This window comes from Chionomys nivalis, chromosome 20, assembly GCF_950005125.1.
Source record: "Chionomys nivalis chromosome 20, mChiNiv1.1, whole genome shotgun sequence".
Lineage (NCBI taxonomy): Eukaryota > Metazoa > Chordata > Mammalia > Rodentia > Cricetidae > Chionomys > Chionomys nivalis.
The window spans coordinates 56,792,608-56,817,892 of record NC_080105.1 but is presented as its reverse complement, the minus strand read 5'-3'; the positions used below and the strand labels follow the sequence as shown (position 1 = coordinate 56,817,892).

General features: G+C 51.7%; 1 protein-coding gene across 3 annotated transcripts in view; it reads left to right on the top strand.

Moving 5' to 3' along the window:
• Positions 1 to 22,045, top strand: part of Col4a2 (collagen type IV alpha 2 chain) — a 134,070-nt gene extending 112,025 nt beyond the window's left edge. For all 3 annotated transcript variants that reach the window (XM_057752424.1, XM_057752425.1, XM_057752423.1), the window contains exons 25-48: positions 1,005 to 1,206; positions 1,548 to 1,607; positions 2,639 to 2,695; positions 3,121 to 3,228; positions 4,749 to 4,970; positions 5,557 to 5,718; positions 7,500 to 7,670; positions 8,329 to 8,472; positions 9,131 to 9,253; positions 9,518 to 9,699; positions 10,391 to 10,454; positions 10,620 to 10,694; positions 10,865 to 10,972; positions 11,304 to 11,411; positions 14,165 to 14,236; positions 14,710 to 14,835; positions 15,361 to 15,477; positions 16,374 to 16,535; positions 16,629 to 16,727; positions 17,011 to 17,166; positions 17,307 to 17,423; positions 18,330 to 18,521; positions 19,340 to 19,626; positions 20,869 to 22,045. In XM_057752424.1, the coding sequence (XP_057608407.1) occupies positions 1,005 to 1,206; positions 1,548 to 1,607; positions 2,639 to 2,695; positions 3,121 to 3,228; positions 4,749 to 4,970; positions 5,557 to 5,718; positions 7,500 to 7,670; positions 8,329 to 8,472; positions 9,131 to 9,253; positions 9,518 to 9,699; positions 10,391 to 10,454; positions 10,620 to 10,694; positions 10,865 to 10,972; positions 11,304 to 11,411; positions 14,165 to 14,236; positions 14,710 to 14,835; positions 15,361 to 15,477; positions 16,374 to 16,535; positions 16,629 to 16,727; positions 17,011 to 17,166; positions 17,307 to 17,423; positions 18,330 to 18,521; positions 19,340 to 19,626; positions 20,869 to 21,126 (3,372 nt within the window). In that variant the 3' untranslated portion in view covers positions 21,127 to 22,045. The remainder of the gene's footprint in view (positions 1 to 1,004; positions 1,207 to 1,547; positions 1,608 to 2,638; positions 2,696 to 3,120; positions 3,229 to 4,748; positions 4,971 to 5,556; positions 5,719 to 7,499; positions 7,671 to 8,328; positions 8,473 to 9,130; positions 9,254 to 9,517; positions 9,700 to 10,390; positions 10,455 to 10,619; positions 10,695 to 10,864; positions 10,973 to 11,303; positions 11,412 to 14,164; positions 14,237 to 14,709; positions 14,836 to 15,360; positions 15,478 to 16,373; positions 16,536 to 16,628; positions 16,728 to 17,010; positions 17,167 to 17,306; positions 17,424 to 18,329; positions 18,522 to 19,339; positions 19,627 to 20,868) is intronic.
• Positions 22,046 to 25,285: the final 3,240 nt, after the last annotated feature.

Below are 25,285 nucleotides of genomic sequence, written 5' to 3'. Positions count from 1 at the left end.
TTTACACTTTGCGGGGTCACAGCCTTGGCATTGGTGCTCACCCAACCCTATGCTCATGATAGGTTCATTCTGCTTTAGTCCTGTAAACACACACACACCATCCACCTGAGTCTAGCCGGTCCACTCCCTGATCTCTGGTGGCCCTGTAAACACACACACACACCATCCACCTGAGTCTAGCCGGTCTACTCCGTGTAAAATGTTTTGTTAGCACCACACATACTAGAGCAGCTACAATATCGATGCGCCGAGGCATTGAGGGCCCTGCAAACAGAAAGAGAGCTTGGCCCAGTATCCATCCCATAATACTCTCTTCCCTTGGAATGCAAAGGAGAAAGGTGATGTCACGGGCAGGGTGACTCTTCAGTGTCTGCCTGTCTACCATCAGAAGTCCCTTTTCATCCATGGCTCTGCAGGCATGCTGAGACAAGCAGCATCTCATTAGTTATATATAGCACTGACTCTGGGGCCCTGCTGGGGGCTACCACGTGAGCATTGCCCCTCCCCACTACCCAGAGCTCACTACTCCATACCTCTGTCCCTCCATGGCCCACGCAGGTGTCCCCACCTGGCGGGTATCATCATCACAGACAGGGCATGCCACTGACAGGACCCTAACCTGTCCTCATTCCAATCCTGTAACATTGCCTCTTATTCTAAGAGCACATGGCTCCTCCTCCTCCAACTAGCTCACTTCCCTGTCATGATGTGCTGTCCCTCGTGAACAACAGACATGTCACATACGCTAATCCTAATAGACTGGATGCTAATTCCTGTGCCCATGGTTCTGAATATAAAGACGTCTCTCCCCGACCGACCCTCCACTGTGCTGACTGGTGAAGCTATAAATCTAACTTCAATTCGGTCACCTGTATAGGCACCTTCCTCCCAGTTGTCCTCAACCTACGGCCTAGAAGCCCAGCGAAATGGGGAAGGGAAATTGGGAAGCCATAGCTGACGCTGATATCTGTAAGCGTTTGAAGGTAACTGGGATTCTCTTACAGGGCGACGGCATCAAAGGCCCTCCTGGGGATGCAGGTCTCCCTGGCCTGCCCGGAACCAAGGGCTTTCCAGGAGAAGTGGGTCCTCCAGGACAGGGCTTACCAGGCCCGAAAGGCGAGCGTGGTTTCCCTGGAGATGCTGGGTTGCCAGGACTTCCAGGCTTTGATGGTCCTCCAGGTCCCCCAGGAACACCAGGACAGTTAGGTATGAAGGAGCCCTGCCCTCATCCTCCTGCCTGGGACAGTCAGCGTGGCTGTGTTGCCTGTTCTAGACCATACGTGTGTGCCCAGGGAACCAGGCAGCAGCATCATACACCACGTCTGTTCCCAGCACATGGAACAGATGTGCACTGCGGGCTCCTCGGGACCACCATCTTTTCTGCTAGGTGGCTGGGAGGTAGAGCTTCTTCGGGCAAATGAGGTCACCCATGCCCAAGCTGCTTGGCACTGCATGCACAAATACACGCTCAGACACCTGCGCACTGGGTAAGCCGATGACTTTCCCCGGGTCTAACCTTGCCTCCTCCTCCGTTTGTGTCTCTCCAGACTGTGACACGGGTGTGAAAAGGCCTATAGGAGATGGCCAGCAAGTGATCGTGCAGCCAGGTACAGTGATGGAGACCAGGAGTCTCTAGACTGTCACCACTCTGGGCAGTATAAAGTGTGGGACTCAATGGCCAGTGCCCCATGGGAGCCTGGCCTGTGTTCTCATGCAGATGGGCAAGAAGGACTCCTAGAACAGACAGCAGAGAGGCCAGCTGGGCATCATCAGCCTGGGAGTCTTAGTCAGTGTTCTATTGCTGTGAAGAGACACCATGACCAAGGCAACCCTTAGAAGGGAAAGCATTTAACTGAGAGCTTGCTTGCGGTTTCAGAGATTTAGTCCATTTTCTTGACGGGGAGCATGGGCGCACACAGGCAGACACGGTGCTGGAGGAATAACCGGGAGTCCTAAATTCAGATCCACAAGCAGCAGGAAGAAACACTGGACCTGGCTTGAGCTTTTGCAACCCCAAAGCCCACCCCCAGTGGCACACTTCCTCCAGTGCTGCCACACACACTTCAACAAGAGCGCACCTCCTAATCCCTCTCAAGCAATGCCCCTCCCTAATAACCACACATTAAACACAGGAGCCTATGGGGCCATTCCTATTTAAACCGCAACACTATGTTTAACTTTGCGCCTGCTCAAAGCAACCAATCGTGGTGGCTCACTCTGAATAATGCCCATTCACAAAGAAATCAATTTTCTTTATAAATTATAAATGTGTGTCCATCTACTGACAAATGTCTTCAGATGGAAGAAACCTGTCCCCCGGACCTATCAGGACCCACAATGATTTGGTTTGTCCCCGTGGGAAAACTTACTAGCACAATTCCACTTTTTATTAGACTTTTTTTTATTTAATATAATATTAAACAATGCTAGCATGTAGTCTATGCTAATAGTCTGACTTCTTTACATGATGAAATTCAGCTTTTGTTTGCGTCAGAGCCAGGAGCAATTAGGTCATTGAGTTCATCTGGACATTAAGTAGTAGCCAGTCTTCCCGACCTCTTCTGACCCAGTGGTACCCAAGGCAATGAGCCTCAGCATTGACATCACTTCGGCTCACCTACCTCTCCTCTGTCTCCAGGTTGCATTGGAGGCCCCCCAGGACCACCTGGCCAGCCAGGACCCCCAGGCCCTGCAGGTAATATTCAGCCTTCATGCCATGGCCTGATGTTTCTGCTTTGTTGAATCAACAAAGTCTGGCATACCAAGTTGAGGCAGGACCAAGTCCCTCCCCGCTGTTTCAAGGCTCTGCAAGGTATCCCACCATAGGGAATGGGCTCCAAAAAGCCAGTCAATGCATTTAGGGTAAATCCTGGTCCTATTGCCAGGGACTCCTATAGACAACAGGTCAAGTCACAGAACTGTCACCCACATTCAGAGGGTCTAGTTTGGTTCCATCCAGGTTCCTCAGCTGTAGCAAGAGCCATTTTATGTTGGCCTCCGCCACCTTCATCTCTTCCAAGTTCCATGATAGGCCTCATTGGTTCACGATGAAGCTGGATCACATCCGTTGGTCCTCAGAGGATCTGACAATGACTGACTGTGGTTTCCTTGTGTGTCTAGGTATCAAAGGCAGCAGAGGAACGCCAGGAGTCCCAGGAGAATCTGGAGGACCAGGGCTCAAGGGCTTTCCTGGAGACCCAGGTCGTGAAGGCTTCCCAGGACCCCCAGGTAAGTCCACACAACTTGTGTCCTTACATTGACGGAATGGCTTGTGTGTACAACCAGGTCCACCCCAGCTCAATTATTTTCTAGGATTGATAACTCTTGTCCGAGCTCTTGAGAAGTTAAAAATTCTTGACCACTGCCGGGCGGTGGTGGCACACGCCTTTAATCCCAGCACTCGGGAGGCAGAGGCAGGCGGATCTCTGTGAGTTCGAGGCCAGCCTGGTCTACAAGAGCTAGTTCCAGGACAGGAACCAAAAGCTATGGAGAAACCCTGTCTCGAAAATCCAAAAGAAAAAAAATTCTTGACTTTTTTTAACCATTGCTGTGCTGGATGGTTGCAGAGATCTGGCAGGAGCCACAAGCTTGACACAGGGAGATATCCCTTAATGGATAGTGAACAGCCTAGCACTGGCCTCTCCTCAGAGTATTCTGAACGTGTAGACAGTCCTGTCACCATTGGCTGCTGGTGCGTAGTTAGGTTTGCATGACGGGTACACCCGAGAAAACAATCCACAATGGGAAGAGTCTATTTTGGCTCACGGTTTCAAAGGCATCCGTTCATCATGGTAAGGTGAACAGAGCAGAGCTGTTCACATTGCGGCGGCCAGGAAGCAGAAAAGGGGGCAATACAGGAAGATCCGGGAAAAGATATAGCCACCAAGAACATATCCCTACTAACCCAGCATGTCCTACCTCCACTGCCTCCCAATAATGCTATTGTGTTATTAATCCACAAAGGGATTAGCATATTGATTAGTTCAGTACGCTGGTGGCCTCATCATTTCAGGAATACCAAGGTGCGCTTCACTAATTCTCCAAGCTTTTTTATTGTTTTTTAGTGTGTAAGAGTATTTGCATGTAGATGTGTACATGCACATGACTGGCACCCAAAGAGACTAGAAATGGGCATCAAATTCCCAGGGACTGGGGTTAAGGATGGTTGTGAGTCCCACGTGGATACTGAGTCTCAAATCTAGGTCCTCTGCAAGAACTGACCATGCTCTTAACCACTGAGTTCCCCCAAGATTTCCTCAGTCCAAATGGGTAGATAGTTAAAGATAAGCACTCAGTGCCTGGTGGGACGGCGCACACCTCTAATCCCAGCACTCAGGAAGCAGAGGCAGGCGGATCTTTGTGAGTGGAGACCAGCCTGGTCTACATATCGACTTCCAGCCAGCCAGGGATACATAGTGAGGCTCCATCTCAAAAAGAATAAACACAGAGTCTAATGGCCCCTGCTCAGTGCCACATGGAATGTCCCTGTACAGCTGTCCACAGCTTTCCCGCTCACTCCCCACTGCCAGCATCTCTAGGTGTTGGGGTCTATTTTCATCACTCCATGTTTCGATGGCAGCGGAGTCTGAAAGCCGATAGTGAAGGAAATCGAAGAGGTTTAATGATATTAAGAGGTCCAGGCTCTCAGGCTGCAGAAACCCTTCTGAGACCTCACCACACACTGGCTCTTTCTCGATGCTTGTCAATGCTATCTCAGAACATAACAGTGCAGACTTGTTTTGTTTTAGGATTCATGGGACCTCGAGGATCCAAAGGTGCTACAGGCCTCCCGGGCCCAGATGGACTCCCAGGCACTATTGGACTTCCAGGACCAGCTGGACCCCCTGGAGACAGAGGGATTCCAGGGGAAGTTCTAGGGGCCCAACCTGGGCCCCGAGGAGATGCTGGACTACCAGGACATCCTGGACTGAAAGGGCCTCCAGGAGAAAGAGGACCCCCTGGATTCCGAGGTGAGTGGCTTGACAGGTGGTGGGGGTGTCGCACTGCAGCCCCCAGGATGAGTACAACACCCTTCTCAGTGGCTTTGGTGTGCATGTGAGAGAATGCAGTGGACAACATATTAACCGTCCATGGCCAGGAGACAGTGGCCCACAGACTCTGTGCTCTAGGTCCTCAGCTCACCAAACAGGCTTGCTGCTTTCTCTTCAGACCTGTAGCCGGTGTGCAAATTGGGAAGTATGTATCCCAGAAACTGCTGGCGTGTACTCCCGGCTCAGGAACATTTTTAAATGTGGCTGAATACTGATCTTGCCAAGCTGAGAAAACTAGGCTAAGGATTCACACGCAGCAGCAACTGGGTTTCCTGTCCTGGAATATTCACACAGTAGCAAAGGCAGAAGGAAACCTTCAAGACGCTGGTCTCCGTGCCCTAGCAACTCGCATGTTTTGTGGCTTTAGCTCTGCTCCGCCTGGAGAGTGCTTCCTGCAGTCCTGACTGCCTCCTGCTGGTGTTTCTATACTGAGTCTGATCAAGCAGGAATTCCCTGTGATGAACCAAGCAGAGATATCTCACAACTCTTGTCTCTGGCTCCGCAGGAAGCCAAGGCATGCCCGGAATGCCAGGATCCAAGGGCCAGCCAGGTTTCCCAGGACCTTCGGGACAGCCAGGACTCTCTGGACCCCCAGGACAACATGGATTCCCAGGAGCTCCTGGACGAGAGGGACCGTTGGGGCTGCCAGGCTCCCCCGGCCTTGGAGGTAAGAGTTCAGCACCCCAAGAATGTCTTTTCGTGGGTAATCATCAAGCTGTGTTCCAAGGAACCCACAAGAACTGCAAGGGGTTCCAAAAACAAATCCTATCTTTTGTCAAAAAAAATTTAAACAGCTGGAGGAGACAGCTCAGCCTGCACCTGTTGTGTCTGTCGAGGGCCTACGTGTGGTTTCATTAGGAAAACAGACAATTTCACTGCAAAGGTTCAAAATCCCTGCTCTGGTGCAGAAAGGAGACATTCAGGGTGGCAGGGAAGGTGGTCACGGGTGGAGATGTCCGTAGGGCACTGGCAGCGAGCGGCTAGACCAGAGTGGTTAGCTCTCCCATGGCACTCAGCGCAAAACTGACCCAAGGCTTTTGCATCTCATGGACCAGCAAACGTTTCCAAAAGTTTGGTTATGGCTTTGTGAGACCCACTCTGACCATGTTGCCCAGGCTAGTCTCAAACTTCTGGGCTCCAGCAATTCTCCTGTCTCAGTCTCCCAAATGCTGGGACTGCAGGTGTAAGCCACTTGATCTGGCTTCTTGATTTTTTGTTTTGCTAATTACGACCTTTTTTTTACGTATAAAAGTTGTAACGGTGCCATACACTGACAAGTGAGAAAGTTCTTAATGGAATCTTTACTCCTAAACTTGAAAAACAAAATCTCTAATCCTCCTGCATTCCCTGTTGCCACAGTTGGGCAGTAATTTTGCAGAGGGCCTTCACCATCTCTGTGAGCAATCAACTATGCACACAGACCCTCTTGCAAACCAGGCCTTTTCCTGGTCTCAGGGGTACCCATGTGTGGCTTTGTCTGTATCCCAAACTGCTGCCTGGACCCCCAGCGAAGCCAGCTCTCCTGCGTGCCATGCTGGTGGCCAGTGCTGAGAAGGAGGTTCAGGCCTTCTGCCTCATGTTCCCAGGGGCTCAGCAGCTCCTAGTTCCACACATGGTCTCCAATGATCCAGGAGAAAAGACTACAAAGGCCCAGAGATAGATGATCTCCCTCGTGGACAAGCTTGTGTTTGGTCAGGGTAAGGCAGGCAGAGGCTGGAGGGGGGGCTTGCTGCACATGGCACATGTCTTGAGGCCAAGAGTCATGCAAATAGGAAGACCCTGGCACCGAGCAGGAGGTAGGTGGCGCAAGAGTGGACAGGACACCTAAGAAACAGGGCAATCAGAACAGAGGCACAAGCACCCAAGGGCTGAGCTGAGAGCTCATTTGAAGGAGAGGGGCGGTGACTAGGTGAGGAGATTGGGCAGGAGATAGAATGTGTTAAATACCAAGCTGGGGGCCACTGGAGATTTAAAATAGACAAACGTAGTAAGCCAGGGATTAAAGGCCACCAGCTCCTTGCTGTGGGGGAACCTGAACGGTGGAGGGGTACAGGAGGACATTGGTGGTTCTCTAGCGTCAGGACTGAGTCAGGGACTCGGGAAGGAGCAAGGCTGACCAAGCATCAACCGCTGCTAAAACTCTGCCTGTTGGCTTACCCTGGATCACTGTAGCTGACCCAAGTTGACAGTGTCCTGCTGCCATCAGCATGGGTCCCTGTGTGTGAGCTGTCCCTGGGGAGGACACACTGGGCTCTCACTCCATGGTCGGCCCCCGGTGTTGTCACGGTGACCTCTCTAGGAAGTCTAATCCCTGCAGGGCTCACAGGCCGTGTTTTTGCTCATCTCTGTCGGGACAGTTTTCTGGTTTCCTCCAAGAAATTTATCTTCCCAAAGGTCTTGTAAGGGTTGCCCATATGCCCTTTAATTTTGTTTCTCTCTCCCTGATAGGTTTACCGGGAGATAGGGGTGAACCTGGTGAGCCTGGTGTCCCTGGCCCTGTGGGCATGAAAGGTCTGTCTGGGGACAGAGGTGATGCCGGAGTGTCAGGCGAGCGTGGTCATCCCGGAAGCCCTGGATTTAAAGGAATGGCGGGGATGCCTGGTGTCCCTGGGCAAAAAGGTAAATAAATGTGAAGTCAGGCAAAAACTTCCCCTGCTGGGGCTGTGAGGTTGGTCACTCTCTGACTCAAGCAGCTGTCCCAGGGGTTCCCAAGCTGGCTAGAGACTGACCTCACCAACCTGCCAGCTTGAAGCCGCAGGAACCCAGGAGATTACCTGATGCTACTTACTGTCCATCAGCAAGCCAGTTTGTCTTCTTACCTCAGGGTTATCAGCACAAGGAAGGGTCTAGACAGAACCTGCTGTAAACAGGTTCAGATCCCGGGATGATGGTGTTTTTATCAAACACCTGGCCCCTGGAATTGAACTCATCACACACACTGAAACTATTGCAAGAGATCTTCTGTGGGCAGAAGTTTCTGGAAATACCCTGGTGACCTCCCTAAAGCCCTTGGCATCTGCCCATGGTGTAAAAGGACTGGGGTCACTTTCACCTGTGGGACCCATCCGAAATCCTCCTGGGACTCTTCTGTGCCACCTCATGCTGTCACCCGCCTGACTTCTGAGGCTCTTAGAAAGTGGTTGTCCCAGAAATCCCTGCTCAGGGCAAAGGGACTTCACAGGCTCTCATGTGAGGGACATGGCCACAGTGTCAAGGATGCAGGAGGCCGGTGTGTCTCACACACTTGGTCCCCACTAACCTCCTTCTTCCTCCAAAGGTGCCCGAGGGTCACCCGGAATGGATGGCTTCCAGGGCATGCTGGGACTCAAAGGAAGACCAGGCTTCCCAGGAGTCAAAGGAGAAGCTGGGTTCTTTGGAGTGCCTGGTCTGAAGGGCCTGCCCGGCGAGCCAGGTGTTAAAGGTATGGCCTTGCTTCAGATCCAGAGGTTTCTGTTTGGTAAATAAGCCGGACTCAGATATGTGTGTGTGTATGTATATGTATGTATATGTGTGTGTATGTATGTCTGTATGTGTATATGTATGTATATATACGTATATGTATATTTGTTCATTTTAAACTTCATTTTGTTTTCCTGGGATAGACTTGTTAGCATGTCCCCACCTGGGTCGCCCTGTGACTGGAACTGCAGGCCTGTCCTGCTGCACTAACCTATAAGTTAGTTTTCTAGCAGAATAGTTCTCCCAAGATTTCAAGATTACCTTTGTTTTTAGGTAAATCCCATGCTAACTCAGATCTTTTAGGACATGGAGCCAAAGTTGCTCATTTAAAGTTAAATTAGGACTGGGCATGCGTGTATCCCAGGGCATGGAAAGACCGATGTCTAGTGAGCTCAAAGGGCAGCCAAATCTATGTGGAACCTTCTCTTAAACAGAGCGGAACAGAGACCTGACACTTAAAATTAAATTTGAAATGCGGTTGCCCTGTACTCCCTCGCTGTGGTTCCCCAGAACCCCCATTCCCGTGCTCAACACAGAGCTCTGAGGACCAGACCAGTTTAGCGATTGATTCCCTCACCATCAGGGGTCTTGGGGAATGACAGAATTCTGCTTCCTTCCAGGAAACCGAGGGGACCGGGGCCCTCCAGGACCACCTCCTCTTATCCTGCCCGGGATGAAGGACATCAAAGGAGAAAAGGGAGATGAAGGACCAATGGGCCTGAAAGGCTACCTGGGCTTGAAAGGTGAGGCAGCATAGAGGGGGTCCAGCTCCCTCTGCCCCCGCCCTGGCCCTCCTGCCTGGACTCCAGGACAGTCCTGCACTGCCAGGCTTACTTTGTGCTTTAAGTCTCCCCATAATCAGCGTCTCCCTGATCTTGATACCAGAGCCACGCCCCTTTTCTGTGCTGTGGTTTGGAGCTCTGGACACTGGGAGATACGCTCAGTGCAGTTGTAGGCATGGGGGGGGGGGGTCCTGCCCTTATCAGGCCTTGCTGCTCTTCCTACAGGTAACCTAGGAATGCCTGGGATCCCAGGGCAGGCTGGAATCCCAGGGCTACCTGGGAGGCCCGGCTACATCAAGGGAGTCAAGGGTGACATCGGAGTCCCTGGCATACCAGGCACGCCAGGACAGCCAGGGGTGGCTGGCCCTCCTGGGATTACTGGGTTCCCAGGGTTCATAGGAAGTCGGGTGAGTAGATGCCCCCGCCTTGCTTGTTCTACAAGATCCACTCCCCTCCTCTGCTCTGGGATCAAGCCATAGATTTGGAAGCAGCAAAGGCTTTCTAAGGACAAGGTTACCTGCATGTAGCACGAATTCTAATTGGTCCTAATAATAAAAACTCGGAGTCAACTATCAGGGCGTGAAAGCTGAAGGATCAGAGAAGCAGAGCTGCAGCCACTAGAGTTCTTACCTCTTCCAGTGCTCAGACCAAAGGGGCGGCCCTGTCCTCAGACTGCTTCAGACTGCTTCTGTCTCCACCAAACCTCAGACTATACGGAGCTCCTGTCTCCTCCCACCTTATATTCCTCTCTCCACCCAGCCATATCCCTCCTGTCTCCAGCTCCCTAGCACTGGGATTAAAGGCATGGGATCCCAAATTCTGGGATCGCCTTTATGTGGCCTCTATTTCTCTTTTGGACTGGATCAATTTTGTGTAGCCCAGAGTATCCTTGAACTAACAGAGATCCCTGTCTCCCGAGTGCTGGGATCAAAGGAGTGTGCCACCACTGCCTGGCCTCTATGGCTAACTAGTGTGCCTAGCTCTGCGCTCTGATCCTCAGGCAAGCTTTAACCTGAGTGCTCACCAGCTACCATTGCCCCTGTCCTGGGTTTTCAGTGTCTGGGGCCTCAATATTGTTTCTGTTCAATTTTGTCTTAGGGCGAAAAGGGTGCCCCAGGGGTAGCGGGGCTTTTTGGCGAGACTGGCCCTACTGGGGACTTTGGTAAGTGTCATTGGGACAGTGAAAGCAGGGAGGTCAGAGCTTAGCTCCTGGCTAAGCGAGGTGCCTTCAGGCCTGGGGGTGCTGCTGGGCATTTGGAGCCAGACTGCACAGCAGATGGTCCAAAGCTAATGACCTAGAGTTCATCTTCCTCTCTGCATGTCACAGGTGATATTGGGGACACTGTGAACTTACCAGGAAGCCCAGGCCTGAAGGGGGAACGGGGAGTCACCGGAATTCCAGGTACACAAGTTACCTCATTTCTTCCAACAGCCCAGAGCATCGCCTCTGGGCCTGGCTTGCTGAGCGTGGTCCACTGTGCAGGAGCAGCCCCCACGTCGGGAGGCAGCCGACACAGTCATACATGTCAGCATGTGTCCTCTGTAGAACAGCAAATCAATCTCTGGTTCCAGGTTTCAAGGGATTATTCGGCGAGAAAGGAGCCGAAGGTGACGTTGGATTTCCTGGGATAACAGGCATGGCTGGAGCCCAGGGCTCTCCTGGACTTAAAGGGCAAACAGGTGAGATTACTGTAGCCATAGCCTGCCCTGGGGTGTGGCCTCCTGAGACCAGGAGCAAGCGGCCAGCCACCTTAGCCATTCCTTCCTCCACTGCAAACACTTGTTCCACTGCAAACACTTGTGTCCAAGAGACTGCCCTGTACATTCGTCCCATTGCCTGGCTCCGTCTGGAGACCAGCAGTGCATAGCGATGCCATGTGGGCTATGGGAGCCCTTAGTAATGGGGAGTGGACAGGGCCAGTTAGGACCTCGTGGGAGGCTCCCCAGAGGCCTGCTCCACCTGTCAGGGCTCCTACACACGTTCAGCCTTTTCCTGCTCATTTCCCCACAGGTTTTCCAGGGCTCACAGGCCTGCAAGGGCCACAGGGAGACCCAGGACGAAGCGGACTACCTGGTGACAAGGGAGATTACGGCTGGCCAGGAGTGGCAGGGTTGCCAGGTAAGGGAATCTCTTTTTAGGAAGAGAGACAAGTGACCACCAATGCTTAGGGCCCAGTGTCCAGACTGCCAGATTGCAAGGAGAGGAACCTGGCTGTAGGCTGCTGTCTGAGCCCCGTGAGTAGACAGGGACAGGTATGTCAGTGGCTGACTATGGTCACAGGATACTGAGTGCAGGTTTGCAGCTGTGGAATCCGCTGACCAGAAACCAGGCACACTCTTCAGCAAAAAAGGGCACACGCTGGGCTGGTGAGATGGCTCAAAGGTTAAGAGCACTGACTGCTCTTCCAGGGGTCCTGAGTTTAATTCTCAGCAACCACATAGTGGCTCACAATCATCTGTAATGAGATATGGTGCCCTTTTCTGGCCTGCAGACATACATGGAGGCTGAACATTGTGTACATAATAAATCTTTTAAAAAAAGAGAGGGCACACGCCTACAGAAAAGTGACTGGAAGCTTCCAGGGAGGTCTCTGGCCTTTTTAATTTTAGCTATTATTATGCTCTACATTTTTCTCTGCTCTCCTTCCTACCTCTCCCCTCCTTCAACCCTCTCCCAATTTACTCAGGAGATCTTTTCTACTTCCCATGTAGATTAGATTTATGTATGTCTCTCTCAGGGTCCTCATTGTTGTCTAGGTTCTCTGGGATTGTGATTTGTGGGCTGATTTTGTTTAAAAACCACTTATTAGTGAGTACATGTGATAATTGTCTTTCTGTATCTGGGTTACCTCACTCAAAATGATGTTTTCTTTTTTTTTTTTTTTTTTTTTTTTTTTGGTTTTTCGAGACAGGGTTTCTCTGTGGTTTTGGAGCCTGTCCTGGAACTAGCTCTTGTAGACCAGGCTGGTCTCGTCAAAATGATGTTTTCTAGCTCCATCCATTTGCCTGCAAAATTCAAGATGTCATTTTTTTCTGCTGTGTAGTACTCCATTGTGTAAACATATTTTCCTGATCCATTCTTCAGTTGAAGGTCATTTAGGTTGTTTCCAGTTTCTGGCTATGGCAAACAATGCTGCTATGAACATAGTTGAGCACATGTCTTTGTGGCATGATTGAGCATCCTTTGGATATATACCCAAAAGTGGTATTACTGGGTCTTGAGGAAGGTTGTTTCCTAATTTTCTGAGAAATTGCCACACTGACATCCAAAGGGGCTGTACCAGCTTGCATTTCCACCAGCAATGCAGAAGTGTTCCCTTTACCCAACAACCTCTCCAGCATAAGTTGTCATCAGTGTTTTTGAGCTTGGCCATTCTTATAGGTGTTAGATGGAATCTCTGAGTTGTTTTGATTTGCATTTCTCTGATGACTAAGGATGTTGAACATTTCCTTAAGTGTCTTTCAGCCATTTTAGATTCCTTTATTGAGATTTCTCTGTTTAGGTCTGTACTTCATTTTTTATTGGATTATTTGTTCTTTAGATGACCAATTTCTTGAGTTCTTTGTATATTTTGGAGATCAGACCTCTGTCTGATGTGGGGTTAGTGAAGATCTTTTCCCATTCTGTAGGCTGTCATTTTGTCTTGTTGACCGTGTCCTTTGCTTTACAGAAGCTTTTCAGTTTCAGGTCCCATTTATTGTTTCTCTCAGTATCTGTGCTGCTGGGCTTATATTTAGGAAGTGGTTCCCTGTGCCAATGTGTTCAAGTGTACTTCCCACTTTCTCTTCTATGAGTTTCAGTGTGGCTGGCTTTATGTTGAAGTCTTTGATCCATTTGGACTTGAATTTTGTGCATGGTGATAGATATGGATCTATTTTCATTCTTCTACATATTGATATCCACTTATGCCAGTACCATTTGTTAAATATGTTTTCTTTTTTCCACTTGATATTTTTTGCTTCTTTGTCAAAAATCAGGTGTTCAAAGGTGTGTGGATTGATATCTGTGTCTTTGATTTGGTCCCATTCCTCCTCCTGTTTTCATGCCAGGCTGTTTTCAGTACTGTAGCTCTGTAGTAGTTTGAAGTCAGGGATTGTGATGCCTCCAGAAGTTCCTTTATTGTATAGGATTGTTTTGGCTATCCTGGGTTTTTTGCTTTTCCATATTGAGTACCATTCTTTCAAGGTCTGTGAAGAAGGTCTCTGGCCTTTCTTTAGCCACTCTACACAAGATATGAGAAAGTCAGAAGGACATACACAGGTGTCCTCGTGTCCTGTTGCTGGCTGCTGTGTGCTCATGTAAAAGGTTACAAGACCCTGACACAAAATCGCTAGGCTCCCGTGACCACACCCAACCCCAGGGGTCATCTGTGTCTTTAGAAAGGCTTACGCTCAGGAATGGAGAGCACAGAAGTGACACCAGACTCCCTGCTCCAAGCAGGACTTTTCTTCTATTGCATTTATCGTGTGTACATGCACACACAACTGACTGGGAGCAGGGTGTGCCATGGAGGAGGCCAAGGATAGCTTGCAAGAGTGAGTTCTCTGCTTCCGTGTAGGGACTGAACTCAGGTTGTCATGGAAGCACCTTAGCCTCTGAGCCATCTCACTGGCCCAATGGCTTTTATAAATCATGTATACACCATGACAGGCATCACAGAAATAGTGCCTCTGGGTCCCCTTCCTATTCTAAACATCCTAAAATGTCTGAAAAGGGTTCACACGTAGGCTCATGGGTCACACGAGAGTGGCGGTTTGCTTGTCACATAAAGGTCAGTGCTGCTCACAGGCCAAAGCAGGCTAGGGTTGTCCTGGAACCAGCCGGAGCCCTCTGCTGTCCTACACGGCATGACTAATGATCACTTCCCACAGGTTTTCCGGGAATCCGGGGGATCAGCGGATTACATGGCCTGCCAGGCACCAAAGGCTTCCCTGGATCCCCAGGTATCCAGCGGTGACTATAAAAATCATCCTTGTTCAGTGGGGAGTGTCGTCGTTGTCATCTTTGTCGTTGTCATTGTTTTTGTTGTCGTTGTCATTGTCGTCATTGTTGTCATTGTTTGGGGAGCTTTTGTTTTGCTTTGTTTTGAGAAAGGGTTTCTCTGGCTTACTCCGTAGACCAGGCTGGCCTCAGAGATCCATGAGCCTCTGCCTCCCAAGTGCTGGGATTAAAGGTGTGCACCACCACTGCCCAGTGGGAATTTTTTTTAAATATATTTAAACAGAAGGGGGAAAAAATCATCCTATAAGTGCTATTTGATCAAACTTTATAGATTTTTACATTACTAGTCATCTACCTGCAGGGAAATTTATGCACTCACTCATGTTCCCATTAACCATCACACCACACACAACAGGCCACCTTCCCTGCATGGACAGAGTTGGTGCCGACCACTGCTGTTATAATTGTACTGCAGGTGCTGACGTCCATGGAGACCCAGGTTTCCCAGGCCCCGCTGGAGACAGGGGTGACCGAGGAGAACCCAACACATTTCCAGGCCCTGTGGGACCTGCAGGGCAGAAAGGGGAGCGGGGAACCCCAGGTAAGTAGCCATCTCCATGAGTAGACCCCACAGCATATGAAGGAAGCTACATGTCCAAGGTCCTCTGACAGGAATCCCTGGGCACAAACTCCCAGCTCGTCTCTGTTGCTATACTCTGTGGTCTGGCTTATTTTACTCCAATGCTGATTCATTTCCCAGCCCCACTCAGTTGGTGAAGGACAAGCTCTCTCCTCTTCCTTGCCTCTGATATTGGAGACCCTGAATGAGGGATTAGCTGTGATCATGGGCTCCAGTGTCCCATCCTCATGGGCTCTGACAGCCATTTTCTCGGGGCAGTGTCTAAGGGCCACACCCTCTAGTGGGCTCTCCGGACTCATGGTGGCTGGTGGCTAAAAGGAGCTAATGGTCAGCCTCCAGTCTCCTGGGCAGTCACGTGCCTCTTCCTCCCCTGAAATGTTCCCTGTCCAAAGCACCATCTCAGCCTCTGTAAGGATGCTTCATCTAGAGAGAGCATTGTGAGAGGGGAGTGGAATCCTTGAAAGTGACTTTTGTTTTCCTCCTCAGGGGAGCGCGGCCCAGCCGGAAGCCCAGGACTTCAGGGGTTTCCAGGCATCTCTCCACCATCCAACATAACCGGGTCACCTGGTGATGTAGGAGCGCCAGGGATATTTGGCTTAGAAGGTAGGCAGCTGCTGTAATGGCTGATATGTCTAGGGGAGAAGTTGTATTCCACACACTGGTTCAGACAGGCAAAGGAACAGGTACTCCCATCACCCACACCGCGCGGTCCCCATGACATCACATGACCGGATAAGCCTCGTACCCGCCTGGGTAGCCTCAGACCTGCTCCAAGTTTTCATCTTTCTCACCATTTAGGGTTTGTATCTTTAATCTGTGTCCATCAATCACATCTACCAGGAACTAGCTAAGTATTAAAAAGAGACGGAGCTGGGTGGTAGCAACTGCCTGTAACCCAGCCCTTGAAGGAGCCAAGAACACCTAGAGTATGAGCAAGTTCAGGCCAGTTTGAAATACAAAGTGAGAGCAGATATGAAAACCAAAAATAGGGGGGAAGAGGAGAAGGCGTGAAGATGACGCTACCAACTAACAATTATTTGAACGTCAGTGTCCCTATAGACATTATATAAAACAGGAGACAGAGGCTGCCCAAGTGATCATCGATAAAAAATAAAAGCAAAATTCAGTTTATGCATTGTGGCACAACAGTCAACCTCTATAGAAGGTCCCACGAGGCAGAGAGGAGGTGGTTTCCTGGGAAGAGGAGGGTGTGGAGGGTTGTGGTTTAGTGAGGATGGAGTCCATCAAGGATGCTGAGTGCCTCTGGGAAAGCCTACGATGTGTCCTTTACAACTTTAAAATGGTAACATTTGTTACATGTCTTGTCAATGGCTTTTGTTATTAAATAAGAGATACTGTTGCTGTTACCAGCTCTCCAGAAGCTGCGTCCAGGGCAGTGACTGGGTATAATGCCGGAGCCCCCACAGCAAGCCGTGGGTCCGCGACCAGAGCTCCTCCACCCGTATGTAACCTTTGCACACTGTGACTTCTGCCCGCAGGCTACCGAGGTCCTCCAGGGCCACCTGGATCAGATGCGCTTCCTGGAATCAAAGGAGATGAGGGGAGCGCTGGAGCTGCAGGATTCCCCGGGCAGAAAGGATGGGTTGGGGACCCAGGGCCCCAGGGCCAGCCCGGTGTAGTTGGTCTTCCGGGGGAGAAAGGTAACAGTGTCATGTGAAGCGGGGAGCACGGCAGGCAGAGGACCACAGATCCCATTCTGTACATTGGTCCTGACTGTACCATCATCATTGCAGGACCCAAGGGTGAGCAAGGATTCATGGGCAACACGGGGCCCACTGGGACCGTGGGTGACAGAGGCCCCAAAGGACCCAAAGGAGACCAAGGATTCCCAGGTGAGTGGTACCCGCAGAGCCTGTGGGGGTGACAGTGCCAACCTGCCTCTTGCCGGCATGCACCCCGTTCTCTAAAGGGTAGAGAGAAAAGCCAGGTGGGCTTCCAGTGCTCCCAGGGCCTTGGTGGAAGGTGGGTGTTGAGTAGCCAGTGTGAGGGGACCTTTTAGGTGTGTTCCCGTGTGCCTTCAGGGTGGGCTTCAGAGAGAAGAAGCAGGTGCAGTCACAGTGAAAACACGAGGCAGTTGCCTGTTCCTGACACTCATGGCTTCTCTTTGACTTGCAGGTGCTCCTGGCTCCGTGGGAGCTCCAGGCATTGCAGGCATCCCAGGCATCCCCCAGAGGATTGCTATTCAGCCTGGCATCGTGGGTCCCCAGGGCAGGAGAGGCCTTCCCGGTGCACAGGGAGAGATAGGGCCTCAAGGCCTTCCTGGAGATCCAGGTAGGGCTCTGGGCAGGGTCCCTGTGCCCTGACCTAAGAAAAAGACCCCCATCTGTTTTGCTCTGTACCCACGTCTGTCCTTTTCGGCTCGACACCACATTGCTAAGCACGGTGACATGCACTTATTTAATGTCTTACAGGTTTCCGTGGGGCTCCAGGCAAGGCTGGACCGCAGGGCAGAGGTGGCGTGTCTGCTGTTCCAGGGTTTCGGGGAGACCAAGGGCCCATGGGACAACAGGGCCCTATTGGTCAGGAAGGTACGTGATTGGGTGGCTTATAGGACAGTTTTGTTGAGGCTGCGGACACCCTGACCAGTCTACAGGTGAGAGACAGACAGGTGCCTGGCAGAGTTGGTTCAATAAGCTTTCAAACCCAGCTGTAGTCTCAACCCAAGCATGTCATGGGCATCGAAAAGACCTGTTGCTTCTTTAAAGTATTAGTACATGGGGCAGAAGTAACAACCATTTTTACTCCCCCATAAAAAAGATTTGATTTAATCAACCCAAGCTTGGCCTGAGTGGCAGTGGAAGCTGCGCTGTAACAAACACAAGGGGTGTCACCAGTGTCAGAAGACAGTGGCCTACCAAGGAGTGCTCTGTGTGGCAGCCGGGGCAGCCACGGAGACATGCGTCCTGCGGCAGGGGCAAATCAGAACTAGTCCTAGGAGTGAAGGGGATAGAAGCGGAGTCTTCAAAGGCCTGGAGGGCGGGCCCAGTGACGGCCGATTGCTGGGCGGACGAGATGTTCTGTCTCCTGGGCAGAACCGGGGCCCTCAGTGGTTACGGCAGGTGGGTGTCACTCTTCCTGAAGAGTGTTCTGCCCTGAACACCCTAGCTTACCCTGAGCTGCTGGTCTGGGAAGTGACCATCCTGGGAGGAAGAGGCCTAGTTGCTCCCCAGTTCCCCAGTTCTGCTATTGCTTGGCTCTCCCTGGAGGAGCACTCCTGTAGCCGCCATCTCTCCACAGCCCTTTCTTGCTCATGTTTGGTGCCATCGTTATTGTCCTGTTGGCCTCCTGAGCTGGTTTAGGTCTGTCTTTCCTGAGGCTTGTAGTCTAGAAAGCCTGTGCCCCAAGCTTGGCATCCTAGAAATAAACTGGGATCCTGTCCTCTGCCCTGGTGCCCACAGGCAGTTAAATAGCAACCACTTTCTCTCGGGTCCTAGGGGAGCCAGGCCGTCCAGGGATCCCCGGCCTGCCAGGGATGCCAGGCCGCAGCGTCAGCATCGGCTACCTCCTGGTGAAACACAGCCAGACGGACCAGGAGCCCATGTGCCCCGTGGGCATGAACAAACTTTGGAGCGGGTACAGCCTGCTGTACTTCGAGGGCCAGGAGAAAGCCCACAACCAGGACCTAGGTAGGTGCTGCATGATGCCCCAACTCTGTTTCCCAGCTCGATGGTAGTCACAGTGAGATTGTGAGCCCGAGATGAGCTTCTCCCAGCTACAGCTCCATGACCACCACCTTCTCCGACTTAGCTGAAGCCGGGAAGACCATGGAAACTGAAGTCACCACACTCTCAGCCTCGGGACCCTCATGGAGGGCTTTTAATTTGGCATAGCATCCACACCTCGCAAGTAGCTCTAACCAAACCAAGATTGCTCTCTCCATTGGAGGCTCCAGTTGCTTCCAAATTCTATGGCTTCCCCCCACCCCCAAACCTAGAATATAAGTTGGAGCCAGACAGAGAGGAAGGCATGGACTTAATCCTTCCACATAGATGCTCACAAAAAATCAGGCATGTGCATGTGTGTGCCTTTAAAGGACATGAATTAAAAAATACAAAACACACAGGTCAAAATGGATGAGCCTGTCTGCCATCCCTCAGAGGGCCACAGTGCATGTGGAAGGCTGGAGTGTGCTGTGTGTTGGTGACACTAGGGCCATCGGGTCCTGGAAGTGTACCAACCAGCCTCTAGCATTGTGGACATTCCCATTGTGGCCCCATCCCCATCGTAAGTTTTACAATGCAATGGAGAAAAGACAAACCAGGATAGGATGCAAAGTCACAGTTGGAACAGGAGCTTAAGGGCAGGGCTCACGCCCCGTGGATTAGCTGACGGTGGACCCGTCTGACTGAACATTTTGCTGAGCTGGAGAGAGCCTCAGCAGAGTCGGAGTCCCTTTCTGGGCCTGGTGGCAGCAGGACTGAATTCCCATGTGTTCCTCATGCAGGGCTGGCGGGCTCCTGCCTGGCACGCTTCAGCACTATGCCTTTTCTGTACTGCAATCCCGGGGACGTCTGCTACTACGCCAGCCGCAACGACAAGTCCTACTGGCTCTCCACCACTGCCCCGCTGCCCATGATGCCCGTGGCTGAGGAAGAAATCAAGCCCTACATCAGCCGCTGCTCTGTGTGTGAGGCGCCAGCCGTGGCCATTGCCGTCCACAGCCAAGACGTCTCTATACCCCACTGCCCCGCCGGGTGGCGGAGCTTATGGATCGGCTACTCCTTCCTCATGGTATGTAGTGCTCTTCCCTTCTCTGAGCACAGAACCGTGTGTCACTTTGCCCATCTCCACCCTAGCTGGGGCACGGGAAGGGCACACACATTTGGAATAAATCGGGGCTGCAGATCTGAGCTCAGCAAGTAAAGTTTGGATGCCCAGCACCCATGTAAATGCCAGTGAGGTGGAGTGAGCCTGTAACCTCAGTGCTAGGAGACAGTAGAATCCCAGGCACTCTCTTGCCAGCCAGACTAGCCAGAAAGCACCAGACCCAAGGAGACACCCGCTTCTCAAAAAATACAGTGGAAACCAACTGAATAACCACCCAATTTGAACCTGTGATCTCCATAGAAACACGCACACACATACATCATATGGGGCAATTGCTCAAGTTGTGTGTCATACAAGGATACCTGGAACAGGAGTTGAGGACTATAATTCCAGCTTGATGTGGGCTAACAGAGCCATGTGCAAGGCAAGGAAGGAACTTTCGGAAGAGTCTCACTCTGTAGCCCAACCTCTCCTTGAATTCTTGGCAATCTCCTGCCTCAGCTTACAAACCTGAGCTCACAACCCCTACCTATTTCAGGATTGGTTTGTTGTTTTTTTTTCATCTACTGGGCATTTTGAATGGATGATTGATAGCCTTTTACATTTTGTTTAACCAAAACGTAGTCAGCCGTATCTACAGATTGTGCCTACTTCCGGGTTGCCGCTTTCACTACACAGCCAGTCATGGGTGCTGTGGTTCATGCCATGTCTGCACCTGCAACACCCTCCTCCAGCATCAGGGCAACTCTGGACATGAGGCCCAGCAACCTCAGCACCGCTGAGCACCCAGAAGGCAGAGCACTGTCCCCAGGGTCTGTTTTGACAGAACAAAGAGGGACGGGGGTGTGGCTTGGCTGGTGGAGTCCTCCACTGGCAAGCACAAAGCCCTGAACTTTAGCTCCAGCACCTGTAAGCCTCGCTCGCGGGAAGCGAAGGCCAGGGGAACAAGAACTGAAGGTTGCCCTCTGCTATGCAGAGAGCTTGATGCCAGTCCCGGGCAACTTGAGTCTGCAAAATCTAGGTGTGGTAATGCGTCCCTTGATCTGAGCTACTTGGGGCACTAAGGGACGAGCGATCATTTGATCCCAGGACCAGGGCAACATAGTGAGCGTCTGCCTTAAAGCAGATGGATAACACACTCAGCCGAGGTGCCTGGGTGTGTCCGGCATGTGACCCCTAACACGCTCCGTCTCGTTCTCTACACAGCACACGGCGGCTGGGGACGAAGGTGGCGGTCAGTCGCTGGTGTCACCGGGTAGCTGTCTGGAGGACTTCCGTGCGACACCTTTCATTGAGTGTAACGGAGGCCGTGGGACCTGCCACTACTATGCTAACAAGTACAGCTTCTGGCTGACCACAATCCCCGAACAGAACTTCCAGGGCACGCCATCTGCCGACACACTCAAGGCCGGCCTCATCCGCACGCACATCAGCCGCTGCCAAGTGTGTATGAAGAACCTATAAGCCGGCCACCCTGCCCGCCAGCAGCCGTGTGGGAAGGCCTCTTTGGTGCTCCTTCTGTTTTTGTTCCATTTTTTTGTTTGTTTGAGACAGTGTCTCACTTTTTATCCCTGTCTAGCCTGGAACTACATAACCCAGGCTGGCCCCCCAACTTGTGGCAACCCTCCTGCCTCAGCTTCCCAAGTGCTGGGATTACGGGCGTGTGCCACCACACCCAGCTTGGTGCTTACTCTTAACTTATTACCTCAGATGCTGACCCCAAAGTTGATCTTAGTATTTTCTTTAAAAAGAAAACCTTCCAAAGCAGCCCCGCACCAGCACTCACACCAACTGCCTATCAGCAAGTGGGCACTGGGTCTCCAGGTCCTACCACCCATGGGTCTCAGCCCTGCTAACATGGGAGCAGCCCAGGGAGCTCTCACCATGTAGGACATGGACATTGTGCCACCAACGGTAGCCAACAGTAACTGTGTGTCCCTGTGCCTCCGCTGTCTGTAGGTGGTTCCCCTTCCTTCACTGTCTTCCTAGAATGAGGCAGACCCTTCAGGACAGCAAAGGGGACTGGTCAATGACCTGAGGCTCACTGCCACCTGTTTCCACCCAAGGATACTTGCAGAATGCTCTGACTATGCCTGTTTCCTTGGCGACAGGGACAGTAGTATTATCTTCTACCAAATCATAGCTGCTACCTCCCAAGTCCCCACATGATGGCACCTGCCTTTTTAAGACCCCGACCATGGCACATGGCTCTCTGGCTCTAGCCAAACCTCCGCCAGCATCTGCTGGAAGGTACACTTAGCAAGTCATTCACAGTGGCGTCCCACAACCTATGTCACCTTAAACACCCCCCCCATGCAGCAAGCTTTTTATGCCTTTCCTGTGTAACACCACAAATAAAAGATATTCTGAGTATTTAACTGACTACTTGTGTGTGTGAGAGGGAGAGGTGCTCGTGTGTATAATGGTCTGGAATTTTGCCGGTTAGGCTGGATGGCCAGCCAGCAAACCCAGAGATCCACCTGTCTTAGCATGTGCATGTCTCTGTGGGAATAAGTGCAGTTTTCTGTATTTTAGGCAAATTTGGTCCCTGTCTGTATTTTATCACTCATTTCTACAGAAATATCTTGGGAATCACACATCTGAGTGAGGAGGCTCTATGCCCTTCAAGTACATTTTCAAGGTCACTTTCGTCCCCAAATGGCTTCCAACTCCACTCTCAGCATTTGAAAGGAATACTCCCTGGGACACAGCTTGGTCACTGACAGGCTCTGGAATCTACCTAGGATGTGGCCTTGTTGGAGGGGGATTTGCTACTGGGAGCAGGCTTCAAGGTCTTAAAGGCTCATGGGATTCTTGGTCCTTTTTGTGGTTATGGATCAAGCTGTGAGCTCTCGGCTGTTCCTTCACACCACACCATGGACTCCCCCCCCACACCGAAACGATAAGGCTGTTCTGTCACACCACACCATGGACTCCCCCCCCCCCAACGATAAGGCTGTTCCATCACGCCACACCATGGACACCCCCCTCCAACGATAAGGCCGTTCCGTCACACCATGGACACCCCCCCAACGATAAGGCATTCTGTCACACCACACCATGGACTCCCCCCCCAAACGATGAGGCCGTTCCGTCACACCACACCATGGACTCCCCCACTCTGAAACGATAAGGCTGTTCCGTCATACCACACCATGGACTCCCCCCCGAAATGATAACTCCATTCCGTCACACCACACCATGGACCTCCCCCCCCCAACGATAAGGCCATTCCGTCACACCACACCATGGACTCACCCCCCCCCGAAACAATAAGCCAAATTAAATGCTTTTTCATAAATTGCCTTAGTGATGGTGTTTTGTCACAGCAATAGAAACATAGCTAACATGGTGTCCTTTGGGAGGATGGAATGCAAGGACTGGAGGCCCCATTGTGAAGCCGCACAGTCCTCCCTGGCTCCAAACATACCCTGATAGTCCCCTGCCCCAACACCTCCTGCAGATAAACTTCTGCCAAATGCAGGAGTGACAGAAAGTGCTCTGTGTCCCTTACAAGGCCAAAGTCCAAGCGCAGGATGGGGTGGAGGCAGTTGGGTAGATTTGGGTACCATGGTGGTGCCCTAGCATGGCGGTGATTCCTACAGACCCGGCCTCTCCCTGTGATGGGACATGGTGGGAGGGCCCTGAGCATCCCTAGGGATTTTTTATCTCCTTTTTCCAGGAGGAGCTATACCAGGGCTTATGTGACTCCCCACAGGGAGAAACTGATTGAGACATGAATCAAGAAATGAGGGCTGCAGAATTATTGTCCTGGGCCAGAGAAGAGCCCCCTATAAGACAGGAGAAACATTCGAGACAAAAACCACACCAGCCAGCAGAGTGCAGCCTAGGACCTGCAGATCAATTGCATTTGCTCCTAGTCCCCTTCAGTCTAGGGAGAGCAGGATGTGGAGAGTGTTTTGCTTGAGAGCGCACTACCAACACACAGCAACCCGAGAGGCCCTTGGCAATCTGTGAGCCTCCAGTACTCACCGCAGGACGGACAGACAGGCATGCTTCTAGGACTTCCTCTGAGGGGCAAGGCAGCAGGTTCCTGGTGCAGTAAGCTGAACCACGCAAGCCCTGCAGACAAGTCAGTGGCCTGACGGGAAGCCTGGGCCCATCTCCAAGATAAGCATCCAGGGACTGTGTGTTGGTGTGCCTTGCGCACTCTGCCTGAGTTGACTGTGAGGCCCGGGAGAACCCGGGTAGGAAGGACAAGGGGTTGCATGCTGTGAGGCTTGAAGAGCAGTGACACCAGGGTGTGCAGCACAGACAGGAAGTGTTGCTGGGACCACCCCACCTCTGGCTGGCGCCAGTGTACCTTCAAGGGACACAAATGCTTGAGGAGAGGACCCCACACCCAGCTAAGGTCTCTGGGTTCCTGGGTCTCTCGGAGATCTGTGGTCATCCCTCTAGTGGTGGCTCTGCACAGTTGGGGACCACCGTCAGGAACAAGGACCTGATGACATACTCAGTGAAAGAGATTCTCTCCCTCTGTCTCTAGAGCGTCCGCAAAACACAGACAGTAAGACTACGTAGTAGGCAAAGTGGGAACCAGGCCCTGATCTGAGACTGTCTCCTGTCAGCGGCTGTCCCTACACTAGGGAGACAGGGGCAGACAGGACCTGAGGAAATGGGAGCTCGAGTCAGGCAGCAGCCAAAAATTGACATAGCTAACCCCAAACTTCCTGACCCGTGTGTGACCCGTTCTTCACGGGCAGTGGGAAACACTAGAGCTGCCCCTCTGAGGGCACCTTGAAACCTGAGTGAAATGCCGAACCACAGGCTTTTAAGGCCCCTGACGACAGCTCAGGTTCCTGGCCTGCAGCGCACAACAGCTGTCTGCGCTCTATGCACTACCATACAGTTCTCGAGCTTCGGGCAAGGGGCTGGAGGTTGAAACACACAGACAGACAGAGAGACAGAGACACGTACCTCTAGTCACTCACTGGTAAGAGGCCCACTATTCAATAGCACCACGGAGGCTTATATACCCAACAGTCAGGTGGGCCAGCAGGTGAAAACCTTATCCTCTGATCCTCAAGGCCAAGGCAACACGTGCTCGTGAAGCAGAGCTGGTAAACAACTTTGACACAGCTTTCAGTAAATCAAATCAGAAGGAAAGTAAAGATCTCTAGCAGGGAAGAGCAGCTGGAGGCTAGGACCCCAAATGGTCCCAACACTGGCTCCTGGGGCCACCACATTCAGGCAAAGGTAAAGAAGAACTCTCAGGGGCTGGTCCTCAGACCATTCCCACGTCCTGCCTTCATCCATGCTCTCCACAAACACAAGCCACCCACTGAGGAACTCCTACAACTGGTGGCTCCCTAGAGAAACACAAGCCACGTGACTCCGCAAATAGGACCCAAGGACCTGGTTCCCCATGGAAGACCAAGGCTGATGTACAAAGTTCCCAGGAAACACTGCTCAGAAGAGGGTGCTGGGGTTCGGGTCAAGAGCTTGTGCCGTTTCATTTTTCCTGACAAGACATCACCAGGGAGCTGAGAGCAGGATACAGGCTGCTAGGCAGGCATTTGATGAATTAACTGTCCCTCACCCAGTTCTAGAGCAAGACAGTCAAAGGAGCCCATGGCTACTTTTACTTCTAGAGCCAGGAATA